Source organism: Bombyx mandarina, chromosome 03 (genome assembly GCF_030267445.1).
Source record: "Bombyx mandarina strain Sakado chromosome 03, ASM3026744v2".
Lineage (NCBI taxonomy): Eukaryota > Metazoa > Arthropoda > Insecta > Lepidoptera > Bombycidae > Bombyx > Bombyx mandarina.
Window position 1 is genome coordinate 9,017,902 of NC_143210.1, and position 16,708 is coordinate 9,034,609.

The 16,708-nt window shown below is 36.2% G+C and overlaps 2 protein-coding genes across 11 annotated transcripts in view; one reads left to right on the top strand and one right to left on the bottom strand.

The window, feature by feature from the left end:
• The window catches only part of gus (splA/ryanodine receptor domain and SOCS box containing gustavus), a 57,791-nt gene extending 55,970 nt beyond the window's left edge, over positions 1-1,821 (top strand). For all 8 annotated transcript variants that reach the window (XM_089740070.1, XM_089740067.1, XM_089740066.1 and 5 more), the window contains one exon: positions 1-1,821. In XM_089740070.1, coding sequence (XP_089596196.1) covers positions 1-137 — 137 coding nt within the window. In that variant the 3' untranslated portion in view covers positions 138-1,821.
• Positions 1,774-16,708, bottom strand: part of LOC114251571 (uncharacterized) — a 25,369-nt gene continuing 10,434 nt past the window's right edge. The window contains exons 1-18 of one of the 3 annotated variants that reach the window (XM_028185887.2): positions 15,225-15,472; positions 14,975-15,057; positions 14,548-14,591; positions 13,859-14,047; positions 13,463-13,554; positions 12,918-13,036; positions 11,643-12,062; positions 10,670-11,071; positions 10,420-10,539; positions 10,163-10,207; positions 8,874-9,506; positions 7,282-7,425; positions 5,937-6,120; positions 5,320-5,683; positions 4,640-4,805; positions 4,047-4,245; positions 3,097-3,229; positions 1,774-2,239 (exon numbers count right to left, since the gene is read on the bottom strand). In XM_028185887.2, coding sequence (XP_028041688.2) covers positions 2,105-2,239; positions 3,097-3,229; positions 4,047-4,245; positions 4,640-4,805; positions 5,320-5,683; positions 5,937-6,120; positions 7,282-7,425; positions 8,874-9,506; positions 10,163-10,207; positions 10,420-10,539; positions 10,670-11,071; positions 11,643-12,062; positions 12,918-13,036; positions 13,463-13,554; positions 13,859-14,047; positions 14,548-14,591; positions 14,975-15,057; positions 15,225-15,337 — 3,585 coding nt within the window. In that variant the 5' untranslated portion in view covers positions 15,338-15,472 and the 3' untranslated portion in view covers positions 1,774-2,104. Of the gene's footprint in view, positions 2,240-3,096; positions 3,230-4,046; positions 4,246-4,639; positions 4,806-5,319; positions 5,684-5,936; positions 6,121-7,281; positions 7,426-8,873; positions 9,507-10,162; positions 10,208-10,419; positions 10,540-10,669; positions 11,072-11,642; positions 12,063-12,917; positions 13,037-13,462; positions 13,555-13,858; positions 14,048-14,547; positions 14,592-14,974; positions 15,058-15,224; positions 15,553-16,708 lie in introns of those variants that run through there. The other 2 variants (XM_089740064.1, XM_028185888.2) reach the window with 2 other exon arrangements.

The window sequence follows — 16,708 nt, forward strand, 5'->3', positions numbered from 1 at the left end:
CGGAGCCGCTGCCGCTGATGGAGCTGTGCCGGCGCGTGATCCGGCAGCGCGTGGGCCGGGGCCGGCTGCGCGCGGCGGCGTCCCGCCTGTCGCTCCCGCCCGCGCTCACGGCGTACCTGCTGTACCGCGCGCCCTAGCGCCCGCCGACCCGCACTCACTCCGCGTACACGATTCCGATTTGACTTAACTTTTATTTTAACGTTATCTGTGATAATTATATTTTAATGACGAATTGAAATCGGTTATTTCTGAATTCGATGCATCCCGATCGGCGCTCGTCTCGCTGCGTCGATCCTCTTCCGTTTCTGTCCTCCTTCGTCGGTGTTCGTCAACTAGTTTCTGAGATCCGTTCGAACGGATCGGCGTCCGCTTCGCATTCGATCGATTCGCCGAAACCAAGCAACGTTGCGGCGGCGGCGGCAAGATCTCGGCGAACCTTCCAGAAACGAGCCCCCCTCCTTTGATCTCCAAAATACGATCAGTGCTTTAATCGACGTGTTTAGTCAGAGCGAGGAAACGTGTCTCAGATTGAACAGGTGCAAGTTTTGTGACTCGAAAGACTATATTATATTTGTGACAAGCAAATGTCGTTGTTTATGTAACAATAGCTTAAGCGTATCGCTCGGACGCGGTCGCCCCCAGGCCAGTGTATCGTTGGCAATCTTACTACGCCGGTCGATTTAGTGACTGGTTTTTTTTTATTATTATCTTAATTTTTATTTAGTACTTTAAATTCCTATTGTAATGATTGTGTGCGCGTGCGTGTGTCTGTATGTATATACGTCTGCAATACGCATCGCAACTACGAATGAGTGTGTCGAGTTCGGAATCGTTTTAGCTGACACTTCCTAAACGTTTTGACTTACTTTTGGTCACATCCAGCGAGTGCATGTCTTCACGACGTCTTCTTTCGTGACTAATTAGACTTATTAGATGTTAAATGCAAATTATAATGAATTAAAGATAATAATAATATTTTGAAGGCACTTGTAAGAGATATCGGCCATTCGATCCAGATTAGCTGTAAATGTAATTACTTCCATTTTAACTAAGCATGTTTCATACGTAGAATGTATGGCGGCGTGGATATACGAACGGCCTTTTTACCGTTTCTCATACTCGCAGTACCTCTATAATTAACAAACTGTAAAATATATGATCATGTGTTTGTGTTGTATGTAAACGCATAGGGCGTTTTTTTTATATATATATATTAATAACGCTGAGTTATGTGCGAGTGCTATAATAACGATGATACTATAAAACTGCCAAAAGAGAATGACCGGACCTGTGTCTGTGCGTGTGCTTGTGTGCGTGACTGGGCACGTGTAAAGTCGACGTATGTAATTTGTTGTAAGTTTGATAAATAAAACACGCAAAGCTCATTGAAGTAAAGTGATGTTATACTGTAAACCCTGCTAATGGACCAAACTCGAGATTTTCAGAACCCAATCTTATGTTACGTTTTATGTTCGGAGTCTTATGTAACAAAGCCACACTCGTCTTTATCCCAATGCTTCGGGGTTTGCTGTACATATTCACGGTTTTAATGAATTAAAAAAAAAAAACAATCTATTTCTTACTCATGAGCGATGTAGTTAGTCTTTGTACATATTTATAATCGTTTTGCGGTGTTTTATGACTTTATTGTAAGTGAAAATGCATTTTAGTTCTATAAGTTTTCTAGGCAATGTTAATGAAAATCATTTTAACGGACAACTGCGTTGGACAGTCGAATCTCTTAGACAGAAAGACAAAAAAATAAGACGAGAGAACGAATGAAAATGAATTGTAATTCATAAATAAAATTATATACACATATTTTTATTGTTTTTTTGAATCATTGTAACTTCTAGGAATGCAATTCTCGTACACAAATTATTTATATTATGGACGGACACGTTGAGAATCGTATTACATTAAAATCAATTTTATAAATTTAAATAGTCACAAAATTAAACATGTTTACGTAAAATGAATTGATAATTTATTTTAAAATTAAAAACTTATACAAAATTTCATCATTATCCTAATTAATGTTAAGTACTGGAAATACTGTTATGACATTTAAACTATTATGGCATTATTTTGTAAAATTATGATCTTAATCGCAGAGCGTGTGATGTTCTATAACTGTATCATCACTAATTATAATAGTATTTTCTTCGGGGAAATCTTGCAGTAGCTCTATTTGCGCGGTCAGCTCTTGCAGACCCCCAATCAGTTCATTCAAAGAAACCTGCAATTAATATAAACAAATGAGAATTTTTATTTACTTTTACATTAGATCATATTAATTATAGTTTTAATGAATTGACTATGACTGTCCCCGTCGTAATTTTAGCACAACAATGACACAGTGGCTTAGTCGTACATTTCATCATTTACAGTGTCACTTTTGTGATGAGAATACGATATATTTAATAACGCGAAGCTTTTCTCTAGAATCTGTTGTTACTGAATGATTTTTTTAATAGAAAAACCTCCAGCTTTTTATATATATATTGTACTGAATTTGGAGACTTAGCTCGATACATTACAATTACAGTACATTACCCACACAATCAAAATAAGCATACAGCGAATGTATTAAAAATTATGTACTATGCAATGAATATGAACACCACTATTTGCTTGTGTGGAAATCTGTATGTAGAATGTTTATGAGGCAGTAACCAATGTGGACTAGTAGAGCAGCAAGTAATCAGTAAGGTACAAAATCATATTGGTTGCTTCTGCTCTTTACGACACATTGACGAAAACTGCTTTTGATAGCTGTAAGTAAAGACAATTTGCCTTAAATATTACAGAAAACAACCAACTAATATAGATACTGATAGTTTAATAACGTAATAGTACTAGTACTGTTACGGCAATAGTAAAGAATCACGCGTATTCAGACGCACGATTTTGTAAATTATAATCTCAGATCCGTACATTTTGTAAACGTGGATCGAATGAGCTTTACTAAAACTCTTTGTTTTATTAGAATGAGATATAAGTAGAATAATTTGACGGAGATCCAAACTACATTAAGTTTGTTTTCAAATATAAGGGCTGAACACAGCAGCATTTGTTTAATTTCAATATACTTACTTTTGATTCTTCAAATTCTTTCAAAAAATTGTCCATATTGGAATCTTCACCTTCGAACTGGCCGGCCAGTACTTTCAAGTGGTCAGGTAAAATTGAGGTATCTAAACCTTCACTTGTATTATTTCGCAGTACTCTAAAAGGAAAACAAAATATATGAAGTGAGATCAAACATTATCCGTATATAGTAGAACATAACGCCAATTATGTTTAATATTAGATAATTAAAATGATAAAGAACAATTTAAGTTTTTCATTCCATATTCCCTTAATAGAAATGTATCAACTATTTAATTCTATAAATATGAAAATGAATATGATTAAGATTTTTTTTATATTTGGTTTTTGGGTTTAAATCTGTTAAAATGCCTATTTCTGTTGATTACTTTTGTTAATTGTCTTTTTATACTTTAGTATTTTTAAAGCTTTCAATTAGAAAGACATTGGTCACCGCTTCACTTGAACAAGCAATATCGGGGAGAAAGCTGCATCTACTAAAATAATATAATAATATATTTTCTCACTCAACTTACAAATAATAGATATATTTAATACGTTTTTTATTTTTTTTATGTTTGAGAGATTACTGGTGGTCCAGAGGCCTTTCCAGTTTGACTAAGACAGGTGGACGAGCAAAGGCTCAGCCAGGAGGGGTGGGATTTGCTATCAGCTACCCAAGCGCCTCCGAAGGAGACCTAACGACTCGAGAGTAGCTGCTTCGCGAATGAATCTACTACCGGATTGGGATCGACCCGCTGAGAACGTTCGGCGAGAAACTCAGCGGGCTGATGTTTAGGTTAGGTTGCACATCGAGCTCTTTGCCAAATTCGACGAGTACGGTTACTTTACGGGGTCTCTACTCCTAGTGTTAGAGCTAAAGGTGTCTAATGCAAGGGTTATTGGACCTGATGGATTCGTAGGGACGTGATATTTAATATGTGCTCTTCGTTTACCTCAGTATCCTTCTTCTGGTGTACTCATGTCCAGTGAGCAAAGTGACGGTAGCCAGGGCCGTAGCGGTGGCGGTGTCCCGAGCTCTGCGCTCGACTTGCGCCCAGTCAACCTGCAGCGACACCGTATGTCGAGAACGTGGCTTCACGACGCACCGGTCGCCCAGCCAGGAAGCTGTTTTTGACACTGACATGTATTGTACTGGAAAATAAATAAATTCAACCATGAAATTTTTTACTAGAGATATTAATAAAATCTAAATTTAAACATAACGTATGGCTTGTAACGGGCAGCTAACGTAGAACACAAAATATTCGGTTCCGCGAGTAAATTAACCCTTAGACATGGCCTACTGACTTTCTCGCCGGATCTTCTCAGTGGGTCGCGTTTCTGATCCGGTTGTAGATTCTGCGAAGCACTGCTCTTGCTAGGGCTAGTGTTAGCAATTTATCTCAAGCCCGTGAGCTCGCTTACCACGTCAAGCTTAATTAACTGGAGACTACCAGTGAACATCTACATATACTGTGAACATTGTCAAACACTAGTGGTTTTTAAATTAGATAACACAAAACTATATGTAAAAATATAAACTTACAATTAAAATGTACTCGCGCACATACAAACGTTGGCATGGCTGATTTGTTGTAAAGCTCCAAGTTAATTGGCATCCTAGTGACGGCGCGCACTAGTGCGGTGTCACCGTACGTGACCAGGCCCGACCAACGCATATTCTCTCCACTGGCACACGCAAATAGTTTCACCTAAAGTTTACAAAATTTAAAAATTAATATTTCCTGCCTGGTTGGAGATTTCACACCGAAATGTGAAATATGTTTTTCAATTTATTTATGTATGCTGAATTTTTTTGTCAAACTCATATAGGAGGGGCCAAAATTCAGCAGAAGCTCATTTGAGTGAGAGAGCTCAAGGCCCACTTGAGATATAAGGCCGAAGTCTCAATGGTGTAGAATAATGGATGACCCACCCTTAAAAATAGAAGGATGACTGCTTCACAGCAAAAATGGACAAGATGGCAGTACCTATCCTAGCGAGCTCACAACACAATCGAATAATCAGTAGGTTTTTTGTTGTTTTGTTGATCGGAAGTCGTGAGATTTGAAACCTGACAAGTTTTCATCACTCAACAAGAACGAACAGAAGTAACTAAAGAGTCTTATTCTTTAGACCACAACGACTTCAAGAAACATTATTATGTGCTTGATGAAATATATAAAAATAACTAATAACTTAATGCATGTAATAAATTATAGCTACCTTTCTCGAATAATCACTGTTTTTGTCTAACATTAAATTTAACATCCCCGCTTGAGGGTGGTTGGTGGTGGGCGAGAATATTATCGGCAACGGTCTGCACTCCATGGGTCCAAACGTGAGACTATAGATACCCCTGTTATCGCCGCGGGGTAGATCCACAGAAAAACCTTCTCCGAAAACTTGACAACGAATTTGTATTCTTTTATTTAAAGAATTTTTTAAACTCAATTCTTTTCTGCCGCCTCGCACCCAGGACATAATGTTGAAATTCGTTTTTATCGGAAACGTTTTCGGTTTCTCTGTTCCACCAGAAATTTCAATTGATGTCTGATGAAAGGATGCTGTTTCTTCGAATATTAACTTTCTGCAAACAAAACAACTCTAATGAGCTGACAAGATATCATGGACCTTTCACAAAAACAGCGACAAGCGTTAATACTATTTCACAGAAGACAACACTCATGATTGGGAAATTTAAACTTAAAGTGAATTAATATTTTCCCTTTCCTATAGGCTTATAGCTTATTGCATAAGACTTCGAGAAAGAAGCACTTCTTAGAGCCAGTATTACAATCAAAAGTAATTTTTATGCAATGGATTGAGCGGTGTCTACTTACGCATTACAGACAATATCTTCAGCGCCGTCGTAGTTCAAATTAACGGTTTTCGTACCGCCAGGCTGCAACTCGAAGTTGGACGGCACGACTTTAAATGGGATCTCTACCGAAGAGTCACTTCTCAGCTTCGCTATCCACGTTCCTGGTATTGAACCGGCATTTTGTACTTTTATGCTGATCGCCTCTATAACAGTTAAACATATAAGTTTTAAGTTATCAATAAATGGATTTATTTTCTCATTTACGTTAAGGTGGTCATAATATCGTAGAATCCGCGGTACTCGAAGTTGTGTCTGAATCTAGGCCAAATTGCTCAGCTACGCAGAGAATTGTTCCAGAAGGAAGTCTGAATACAACTATCTAGGCCAAATTGTCCAACTAGGCAGGGCCAACTTCGAGAAGGAAGCTGATAGGCGCATACATTTGGGCTGGTCTGAGTATGGAAAGCTCCGTCATTTCTTTGATTCGGCAATCCCGCAATCATTAAAGACAAAAGTCTTCAATGCATGCGTGCTACCAGTCATGGCATATGGCGCTGAAACGTGGACATTGACGGTAGGTCTGGTCCGTAAGTTCAAAGTCACTCAACGTGCTATGGAAAGGGGTATGCTCGGAGTTTCTTTGTTGGATCTAGTCAGAAATGACAAAATCCGTCGAAGAGCAAAATTAACCGACATAGCCCTAAGTATTAGCAAGCTGAAGTGGCAATGGGCCGGACATAAGAGTCGCAGAACCGATGGCCGATGGCGCAGACGCGTTTCGGACTAGAGACCACGTAACGGTAAGCGCAGCGTTAGGCGCCCCCCTTTTTTTTCGGGCAGGGGGCCGAACCTCATGTGAGGCTGCCGCGCCTAGAGGGCGCGCAGGGTATATAGGAGTTGACGGTCTGCAGATGTTCAGAACAGACCGCGGGTCCAAGGATGTTTAAGGGCCCTACCCACCAAACGACTCCCCTTGCACTCTCTCACCCGACGTCCATCTCCACCTGGGGTCAGAACCCAGTCAGAGTAGGGGGGTTCCCGCGGTCAACACTACAACCAGACTCGCGACGCCACCCCTAGGATGCCCGGTAGACTGATGACTTGCGGCGATGTGCTGGAGAAGATTGGATGCGAAAGGCGAAGGACCGTTCATTGTAGCGGACTATAGGAGAGACCTACATCCAGCAGTAGAGATATACAGGCTGATGATGTTAAGATGGTGGTCCGACGCGACATTAGACACGGGTGCTATTCCCCGTGCATCAGTATGTATTTCGTTTATGAAAACTGTCTCAATGAGACAACACACAATCGGCAAAAAATTACAAACAATACAATTTAATTACCAAATCACGATCAATTACCTTTGGTTAATTGCAGTCTATTTGGTGCGTTGACGACGAGTTTAACCGTTCCCACGATTCCAATTAAATCAACTCTCCTCAGAACTGTATTGACACCGATCAAATTAACATGCAACGCGCCATTAAACGTCACGATTGGATCAGCTGAAAATTTATTTGTACATAAATATAAAATTATTGATTATTAGGGCCAAGACCTACATAACTTAATTGAAGAATTAAAGCTTATATAGCTTGTTTAATAGGGAGCGAGGCTGGCAATAACACCATCTGTTTAATATTTAATACACTAAATACATAGTTATAATTTTAACTAGTCTAAGGTTTAGTATTTTCATATTATCTTATACCTTTAAACAAGCAATTCTTGTATACAAATATATATATAATCTGAATCTCGGAAACGGCTCCAACGATTTTCATAAAATTTAGTATACAGGGGATTTCGGGGGCGAGTAATCGATCTAGCTACGATTTATTTTCAGAAAATGTTGTTTTATTCGTGTTTTCAATAATCAACTTTTCCCTACATCTATTGGCGAATAATAATACTATTTTTCTTAATTGAGGGCAACTAACCGCTTTAAAGACACAACAAGATGGCGTTATCAAAAAAAAAACGAGCAAAGCTCGGTCATCATCTACTAAAAATAAATAAACGGAAGATTAAACTGTAAAAGTGCTTTAATTATAGGACCCTAAAAAATAGTATCAAAAGGTCGGTCATTACAGTAAATTTATATTTATTTTGTTATATTTTTCTTTTCTTAACAAACCTTCTAAGTTTCCTATAAAGTGACGAACTTCTTATATAAACTTTTAACAAGGTGCATTGGTTGGGTACTTCATTAAATGAAAAATATTTAAAAAACGCCGGTGTGTGTTACATTTATCTCTACTCAGAAACAGAAGCGTTGTGAAATTACGTGGCACTTTAGGATTAACGCTAATGTTTACTCCTGGGCACATTTCCACTAGATTATTAGGTGCCAGGTAAAATTTAATATCATGGTTAACAGACTTCTTATGGCGAAAATTTTATTCTTATTTAATCTTCTATTTCTATTATTGTTCTAAGATTTCATTGTTATAGTCAGTTGTTATAACAGAATAGGTACCTTTACAAGTGTTACTATGACGGAAATAGCAAGTTTTTTTCATATTTGTGACGTCACTTTAGTTGATGATCTATGTATAAACAGGCAAATAAAACAGTATAATTCTCTGTTTTGTTTGATACATATTGTAAAGCTTATTAATATACATTTTATTAGTTCTTTTTTTTTATAAAAAAGACATCTAACTAATCGATTAACTAATGTTTTTGTTTGTCAACCGATTTTTCGTATTTTTTATTAGATCCTTTCGAATTGACGAACAATAAGTTCTATCAAAAGTCATACTGTAAAAAGGGTTGCAGCAAAGCAAGGGTTGAATTTTATTCTAATTAAAACAGTTCTATTCGGAGATCGTTTTTGTGGGTATTTTTCTTTTATTCTGATTGGCCCGGTTCTAAAGCATTACGAGTAAGTTTATGCTATTTAAACGCAACTGTATCCGTGACATTAACATCTGAAAAATAAATAACTTACCAATTTTCAATTCTGAGAGCACAGGTGCAATAAACTTAATGGTCACTCTGATTGCGTTTCCACTCGCTAGCCTAAATAATTGCTTATTCATTCCTTTGTTTTTAGTTTTTCCTTGTGTCTCATCATTCGACCCTTGGCGGTCCAATAACACCTTGTTGATTTCGCTCCTTTTTATCTTTTGAACATTCTTTATAGCAAACATACTCTCGCCCTCCGCTATAGACATGTCCAATTGTAGATCAACTTGAGATTCGCTGACTAAAACGAACGATTTCACGAGAGAACATTTCTCTTGGATCGGCTGAAAGGAGATCATGTTCATGCCGTCACACGACACCGCTTGAACGACTGGCATTTGAATATTAATATCAACATTTCCCTTCTGCTCGACTTCGCTGTCTATGGCGGCATCTTTTAGATAAATCGTAAACGGTAGGGTCGCCTCTATTTCAACGTTCGATGTGATATGTAAAGTGAACTGCTCCGATTTTCCGGGCGATAAAAGCAGCGGTAATCTTGGCAGTTCGATGTTTAAATCCTTGCCTCCATTGGGTAGGTCATCGAATTTGAATTTGGCCGTTAACCAATTTTCTGTTCTTGTTGTTATGGTTATGGTTATTGCACAACTGACTCCTGAAATTTATAAAATCATCCATATTATACGTAAAATTTAATCCATGTATGTAAAAATAAAAAAATTGTAAAAATAAGTTGCAACTAATATGACATATAATTTTTTAAGAAATGCGTACAATTTTTTCGTTGTATTCATAATTGTCAAGGTAAAGTTTGCATGAAACAACGTTTGTTGGAAATCTATATATATAAAAAAATAATTGCTGTTCGTTAGTCTCGCTAAAACTCGAGAACGGCTAGACCGTTTTAGCTAACGTGGAAGTCCAGAGAAGGTTTAAAAGGTGAAAAAATATGAAAATGCTCGGAATTATATAAAAACAAACAATTTTGTTTTTCCTTTGATGTGTCCCTGTCGGACGGATTCCTTTTGTTTTTTTTAAGTTTATTTTATACAAAAGTTTAGGTCTTTTATTTATCGATTGAGGCACTACAAAGTCTACCGGGTCAGCTAGTCGATAATAAAATTTTTATACTATTAACAACAACATCAGAACATTGATTATTACAAACTAGTTAATTTTTAATGTTAATGTGGACTGACTTGATCTTCTAGCTTTAATAATGACTCACATTCAGACTAATTTAAACATCAGTAAGATTAAAATGAGAGTTACCAATAGTATCATTATTATATCATTTGAATGATTACTTACCTACAAATCCGTGAACAAGTGATGTCGTTATCTCAGCCCATTGTTCTGTGAAGAAAAAAATTATAGTAAATGACCTTTGCAAAACTTAATGCCAATGACGATCTGTTCTTTGACAATGACATATTATGTTATACGTATTAAATAGTAGATTGATTTATGAGGTAGGTTTGAGTTATTTAAGTTAGTTTTGAAAGAAATGTGGTAAATTTTAGTGTTGTTAGAATAAAGCCCATGTTTATGAATAAAGCCCCACAAACCTTTAGCCATAGCCTCTCGTTTCAAAAGTTTCAGTTGCATTACCTCGTGCCAATCTACAGACTTATCTAACTCTTTGTATTTACTGTTTGGGGAGGGAGCGTGTGGCGTACTAGGCTCTCCTGAAAAAGCCAACTAAATACACGTATCGAAATAAAGTCACAATAACAATGAAGAATATTTTAAATAGGTGCCTCAAAAAAACCCTGATTAGCCATAAAAAAACAAAAACTATAAATCTCTATTAATTACCTTTGTTTGGATGTATAGGACTGTCCCCAGATTTAAAACTAGATTTCTCTTGAACTGTGATTATCGTAGATTGGCTTTTGCTTGACGGGGATCTTGATCTAGTCAGTCTTTTATTTTTCATATCTTCCATTTCCATTTCGTGTACAGTGTGATTGGTGATTATAACTTCAGGTATTTGCTTCTGAATTTGTTGAACATTGTCCAACGTGATAACGGTACTCACTGAAGCTGTAGAGCTCGCCGTCTCGCCTTTTTTCGTGTCTTTCAGGAGAGTCACTGGTTCAGAGTCATATTTGCTCTCTTGTTTATTCATTTGCAGCTCTGTCAGTGGTGATTTTCTGTTCGGTTGTTTCTTCATGTAATTTTGTAGTAGTTCACTTACACTCACATTTGAATGTTTTCCTAATAACAAAGAATGTAAAGAAAATATTCACTTCATCTCCATTGTATCACGGCGCAGTAGCGTATGAAGTGAGTTTCAGCGGAGCCTAAAAGATTTGTATTGTGGACCCAACATTGGGTCACAATAACTTATTAAATGAACCTTCACCACAATGCAAATAATACTGCAGAATAGTACTGTTACTAACTGTAACTATACTGAGATCTTAGAACTCGTATGCCAACGTGGGTGGCGGCATTTACGTTGTAGATGTCTATGGGCTCCTGTAACCACTTAACACCAAGTGGGCTGTGAGCTAGTCCACCAATCTAAGCAATATAAAAATATATATCTATACAAAGGAAAGCTTCATTTAAGCATTGAGAAATTAACTGTTCTTATTTTTACTACTTATTAAAAAAAAATTAAATCGAACATTCCGAAAACTACTCTTTTGGATTAGCACTATACACCGTGTGGCAGACCGCATTCAGGCATCATTTAGAGCAAAATAGTTTGAGCAGTTATTAGCCTATCAAGAAGGAGCATTCGGGAACATTTAAGTAAGCATTGCGTTAAATTATCACTTACCTCCTAGATAATCGGCTATTTTGGATATACTAAAAGAATTCTCCGTTAACTCATCAGTTTCGTCAGAAGTTAATTTCAAAGAGGCCTGCAGGTTCTTTATCAGAACATCGGTGGGAGTCATTGCAGAATGTATGCCTTTGTGTCTGCCCTGTGCTCCTGAGTTCAAAGTAACGGATCCCTGCATGTTGTACGTCGGTTGCTGCTGGAGTTTAACTGCAGACGCCACTTCTTTGTTTTTATCGCAGGTTAATGGAATTTTAAACGAAGCTTTTTCAATCGTTTTGCTGGCCGCAGCTCTGTTCGTGCTCTGTTTTTCAATGTTAGTCTCGCGCGGCTGCCGAACCGGCACTGAATCTAAGGTGTTATCCATAATGGTATTTAAATTCTTTGGTATTATTTTTGAAGAAGCGTTTGTTGAAGCTGTAAGTAAAATTTAAACGCATTATTTTCTAAAATTTAATTGATTTGATATTGTCCGATTTTAGGATTGATTTTTCAATTGTCTGTAAAATAAATGAGATAAAATACAACATTTACACAAGAACAAATTAAGTTACAGTTGTATGAACAAAATAATTCAATTAAATTCGCTTTTGAATTCATCATCATCACCAGCCTACAGAAATGTACTGCTGGATAATATACCATAGGCCTCCCCAAAGGTTGATCATAATGACCGATTCTGCACTGCCTGTATCCAACAAATTCCTTCTTCTACAAGTTGTCGGTACACTTTATGGAAGGCCTCATACCAACGCCTCATGCCAACACTGTGCCAACACTGTGCCAACCAACACGTGGTCACCACTCTTATTTTTTTTTGCGTCCAGCGCTATAAGCGTAGAGGATACGATCAATATTCCCTGCCCACTGCCATTTCAAAATTACAATCCTATGAGCTGTGTAATTTACTTAAATGCACACGGTGACGTCATAATTTTCTTTATGAGCAACATAAGTTTGAAACGGATAGTTGATGGATAATTATTATTTTAGAATAGAACCGCCCGCCTCGTACCGTCCGGCTTTGTAACGAACTCCCCTCCACGGTGTTTTCCGAGCGCTATGACTTGTCCCATTCTAAACAAGGCTTATGAAGAATACTCAAGGCAGCGGCTTTGCTGTGCCCATGGCATTACTGTCGTCTATGGCGTCATGGCGTCTATGAGCACACGTTTTTAACTTAACCGAAACGCAAAAAAAACAGGAAGCCTACTTCTCTCTAATAATCGGTTAATCAAATAGATTTATAAACCAATTATGATCCGAACGTACCTTCAGTGACGGTTGGAAACGCTGATCTATCAGGGCTATCCGTTTTGCCAAGCATTCGAGCAAAATCCGGACATCTGTATTTAAAATAAGCTCCCACTGATAAGTTAGAGTTGTCCATTCTAAAAAAAAAAAAAATTAAAAAAAATTATGTACAGCAAGTAGCTTGGTGTAGAAAATTACGGTTTAATGACATTTAAAAAAAATAAGCCCTCCAAACGCAACCTTTCATGCCTTCAATAACAATTTCATTTAATAGATTACCCAAACACTCAATACTAATACTTCTTCAGTATCGAACCTAGGTATCTATCATGAAGTATCTCCAGTACAAATAAATTCAGTAACCATTAATTAATTCGTAAATGAATTAGATACAGAGAACAGATCTTGTTCGATATTACGAAAGATTGAACACTCATTCTAGATAATACACAAAAACACTACAAAGTCCATGAAATAGGGCGATTGTCGTGTGGTGAAGAGCGGTGGACAGGTGGCCCTTTCAGATGATTCAAGAAATATTAAAAAATAAACTAAAAGCTTACGAAATACTGTCAGGAAACTGAGCTTGTGTCTGCTGTATTGGTAGCGGAGCTTCCCTTCGTATCAAAGATTCTTCATCAGCTGATAAATCCCTCTAAAACATTGTAACATGTACAGTGTAACAAAGTATGCATTGCAATAAATAGCAAGATGGGAAACTTTCTCAAAAAACAAATCGCAGTACTGGTGATTCCCAACATGAACAATATCATTAAAAATGACTTGATGAACTTGACAATTTATACCAATTCTAAAACAGGTAATACACAAGTCAATAATCTCAAGTCACATGCATTATAAAAATCCCTTCATATTTTTTTAAATCTCATAAACAGATTAATCTGATCAATTAAATTTTCTGCTACAAGCTTCTACAATATAGAATTAAAGGTACTCACTTTAGACTGAAATGAGAATTCTGAAGCAATTGAGTGCCTCATAATATCCTGGACCTCCAGAGTTTGTCTGTTCATCTTATTAGTGATGCTATCTAGTGTGACAGAATGACGATTGATTGGAACTGTTTTAGAATTTATTTCATCTGCCCCAGTTGATCGCCCTGTCATTTCTCCAGGATTGAATGCTGTCTATAAAGTAGATCACATGACTTTTTCTGATGATACACTTTTTCTTTTAAAAGTTGTTAATGTTATCACTAATATATAATTGACATATATATATATATATATGATTTGGAAAATATTGTTACTATAATTATAATGAGGATACTGGAGCTCATTCAAACAATTAAATCGAATATTGCCAGCCAGCCACTGACTCTCACACTATCTGAAAGCTGACGACCGATTCATCAAACTGAAATGTAGGATGGCTTAGTACTCATTTATGCATGGTTCCTACATGGCCAACCATCGGCTTAGATTGTTTATTTTATGGATATTAAGTAAAGTTCAATACATATATTTAATAAAATAGTACACAGAACAGTTCAATAAAATATTTTGTGCTCTACTGCTCAACCAGTTATCCATTTCCATTTTAATAAGTATTGTAATATCAAATGTTTCTTAATAAGATTCTTGTTAATTAATTATCATTTCTTCTTTAGAAGATTGTTGTTACTTACCGATTTACTGAGGGATATATTTTCAGAGACTGATTCACCAAAGGCTAAAAAATTTGATTCAATCAGAAGTTATGGGTTTTTCACTTATAGTATAGTAATTTATTTTAAATATAATTTCCAGTATCAACAAAATATATAATATGTGACTACAGTATCAAAATACAGAAACATTAATCTGGGTATATTAGGCGAACTTAGCCTTAGATCCAATTTTGGTAGGTACATGTGTGATACTTGAGTGTTTGCTAAGTTTTTACGACATAACTTGATCTGTCTTTGGATTCTGGTAGCCGCATACCATCGGGTTTGTTTTTATCTATCCTTAGTGACATTAGATTAAGGGAAACATACATACAAATCATTATCAATACAAATTTACGATCTCATTCAAATACAATTCGTATAGTTAATGAATATATCTACCTACCTTCAACTCGTTCCAAGTCTAAAATACCGGAAGAAGATTCGCAGTTGAAAGTTGATTTGTTGACCATTATTTGTGCAGCAATCCTGAAACCAAAAAATTCGCACAAAATAAATACTTAACTAGCACAGATTTCTTCCATCGTGCAAGGGGTAATAATTACATTATGATGTAGTAATATAAAGGTTTAGATATAAAACGTACCTGTAGACAAGTATAAATTCCATCCAGATATCAAACAATTAAGTCTTACCTTTTCATATCATCGTCACTCATCTCTCTGAGACGTGCGTTTTGGAAAGACCTATCTTCTGCTAAGTTTAGCAGCCTTTGTATTTTATTCGGAGTCATTATAGGATTATCCATCTTTCGCACTTTATTTCTAACACAGTCGTAGGATTTTTGGAGACCTTAATTTTACGTTACTTTTTAAAAGTTTCAAAACAAACGTCAGATGGCGATGAATGATGAATGAACATAGACCTATATAGTATGAATGAATGAACTATCAACTACGAAATCACATTTAGGGTGCGTTCCACTAAGCGTTCACAACGATCACGCTCACGACCGCAATTTTTCCCGTTCCACTTGCTTGTGAGCGTTACTGTCGCAAACTCAAGTGGAATGGATTTATAGAGCGTTTTGAGCGTGGAGGTAAATAATACAAACGGCGAGTTAATAAAAAGCTTTAAGAGGTTAAGGCTTTAAGTCTTTAAGGCGAATGGAGAAAAAACCAGGAAAATCTTTGAACGCTCAATATTAGTTTTTTAATCGTTGCAAAATCTTCTATTTTTTTAAGTGAACGTTGTAGTAGAACGTTGAAAGTTCACAGAACAACTGTGAATATGCATGATAATAGCTGCTCACTTATATCGTATTTCAAATTAATTTCTTGCGGTGGTAATTATTTTAGGGTTAGAAACTTTGATTTCTTTTATTTATCTGATAATAATAAACGACTGTGATATATAAACGTTATTTAGTGTTTGAACCATCATATATATTAAAGGTAAGTCTCAGTTGTTATTGGTTTTAATGTTTTTGATAAAATAAAAATACATGTAAAAATCTATTGTTTTTGGGGATATTGGGGACGTTACAAGTACAAAGTACAAATAACAACGAAAAAGGGGTCAATTGGGATGAGAATAAGTAAAATGGAAACGAACTAAGTAAAAATAGGTACAGGTTTGTAGGGTTGTCTATGTAGTTATAACAATATTTTTTAAATTTGTTGGCAAGAATCTGGTTTATTCATGATTTTTTTGTCTAGACCTTTTATTCAAATTTATCAATGCAGTGTTATTTTATTGTTTGGCAAATATTTATATTATCAGTTCCATGCTGTTTTCTATTTTTAGATATGCCTCGCGTGTACGTATCAAAGAGTGCAAATCCTTATAAGAGATATGATCCCTTAATATTAAAAACAGTAATAGAAGCCTATGAAATTAGTCTTTACTTGAAATACCTAAGCAATTTACCATAAGTAAGTCGATTTTGCACAGACATGTAATAAGAACGATGAAATCTCAAGGTGGACAAAAATGTGTAAGTAATACATAATAAAATATATTAATATTTGTTCAGAGTGGGGGTATCCACCTGATTAATTCATGGAATAACGAACACACCTAATCTCTTAACCCAGATAAAAATATCAGCCCCTAAGTACTTACTAAGAACAAAGAAATATATAACGCTTATAAGAAAGAGCGCTCGTTCGAATTTAGG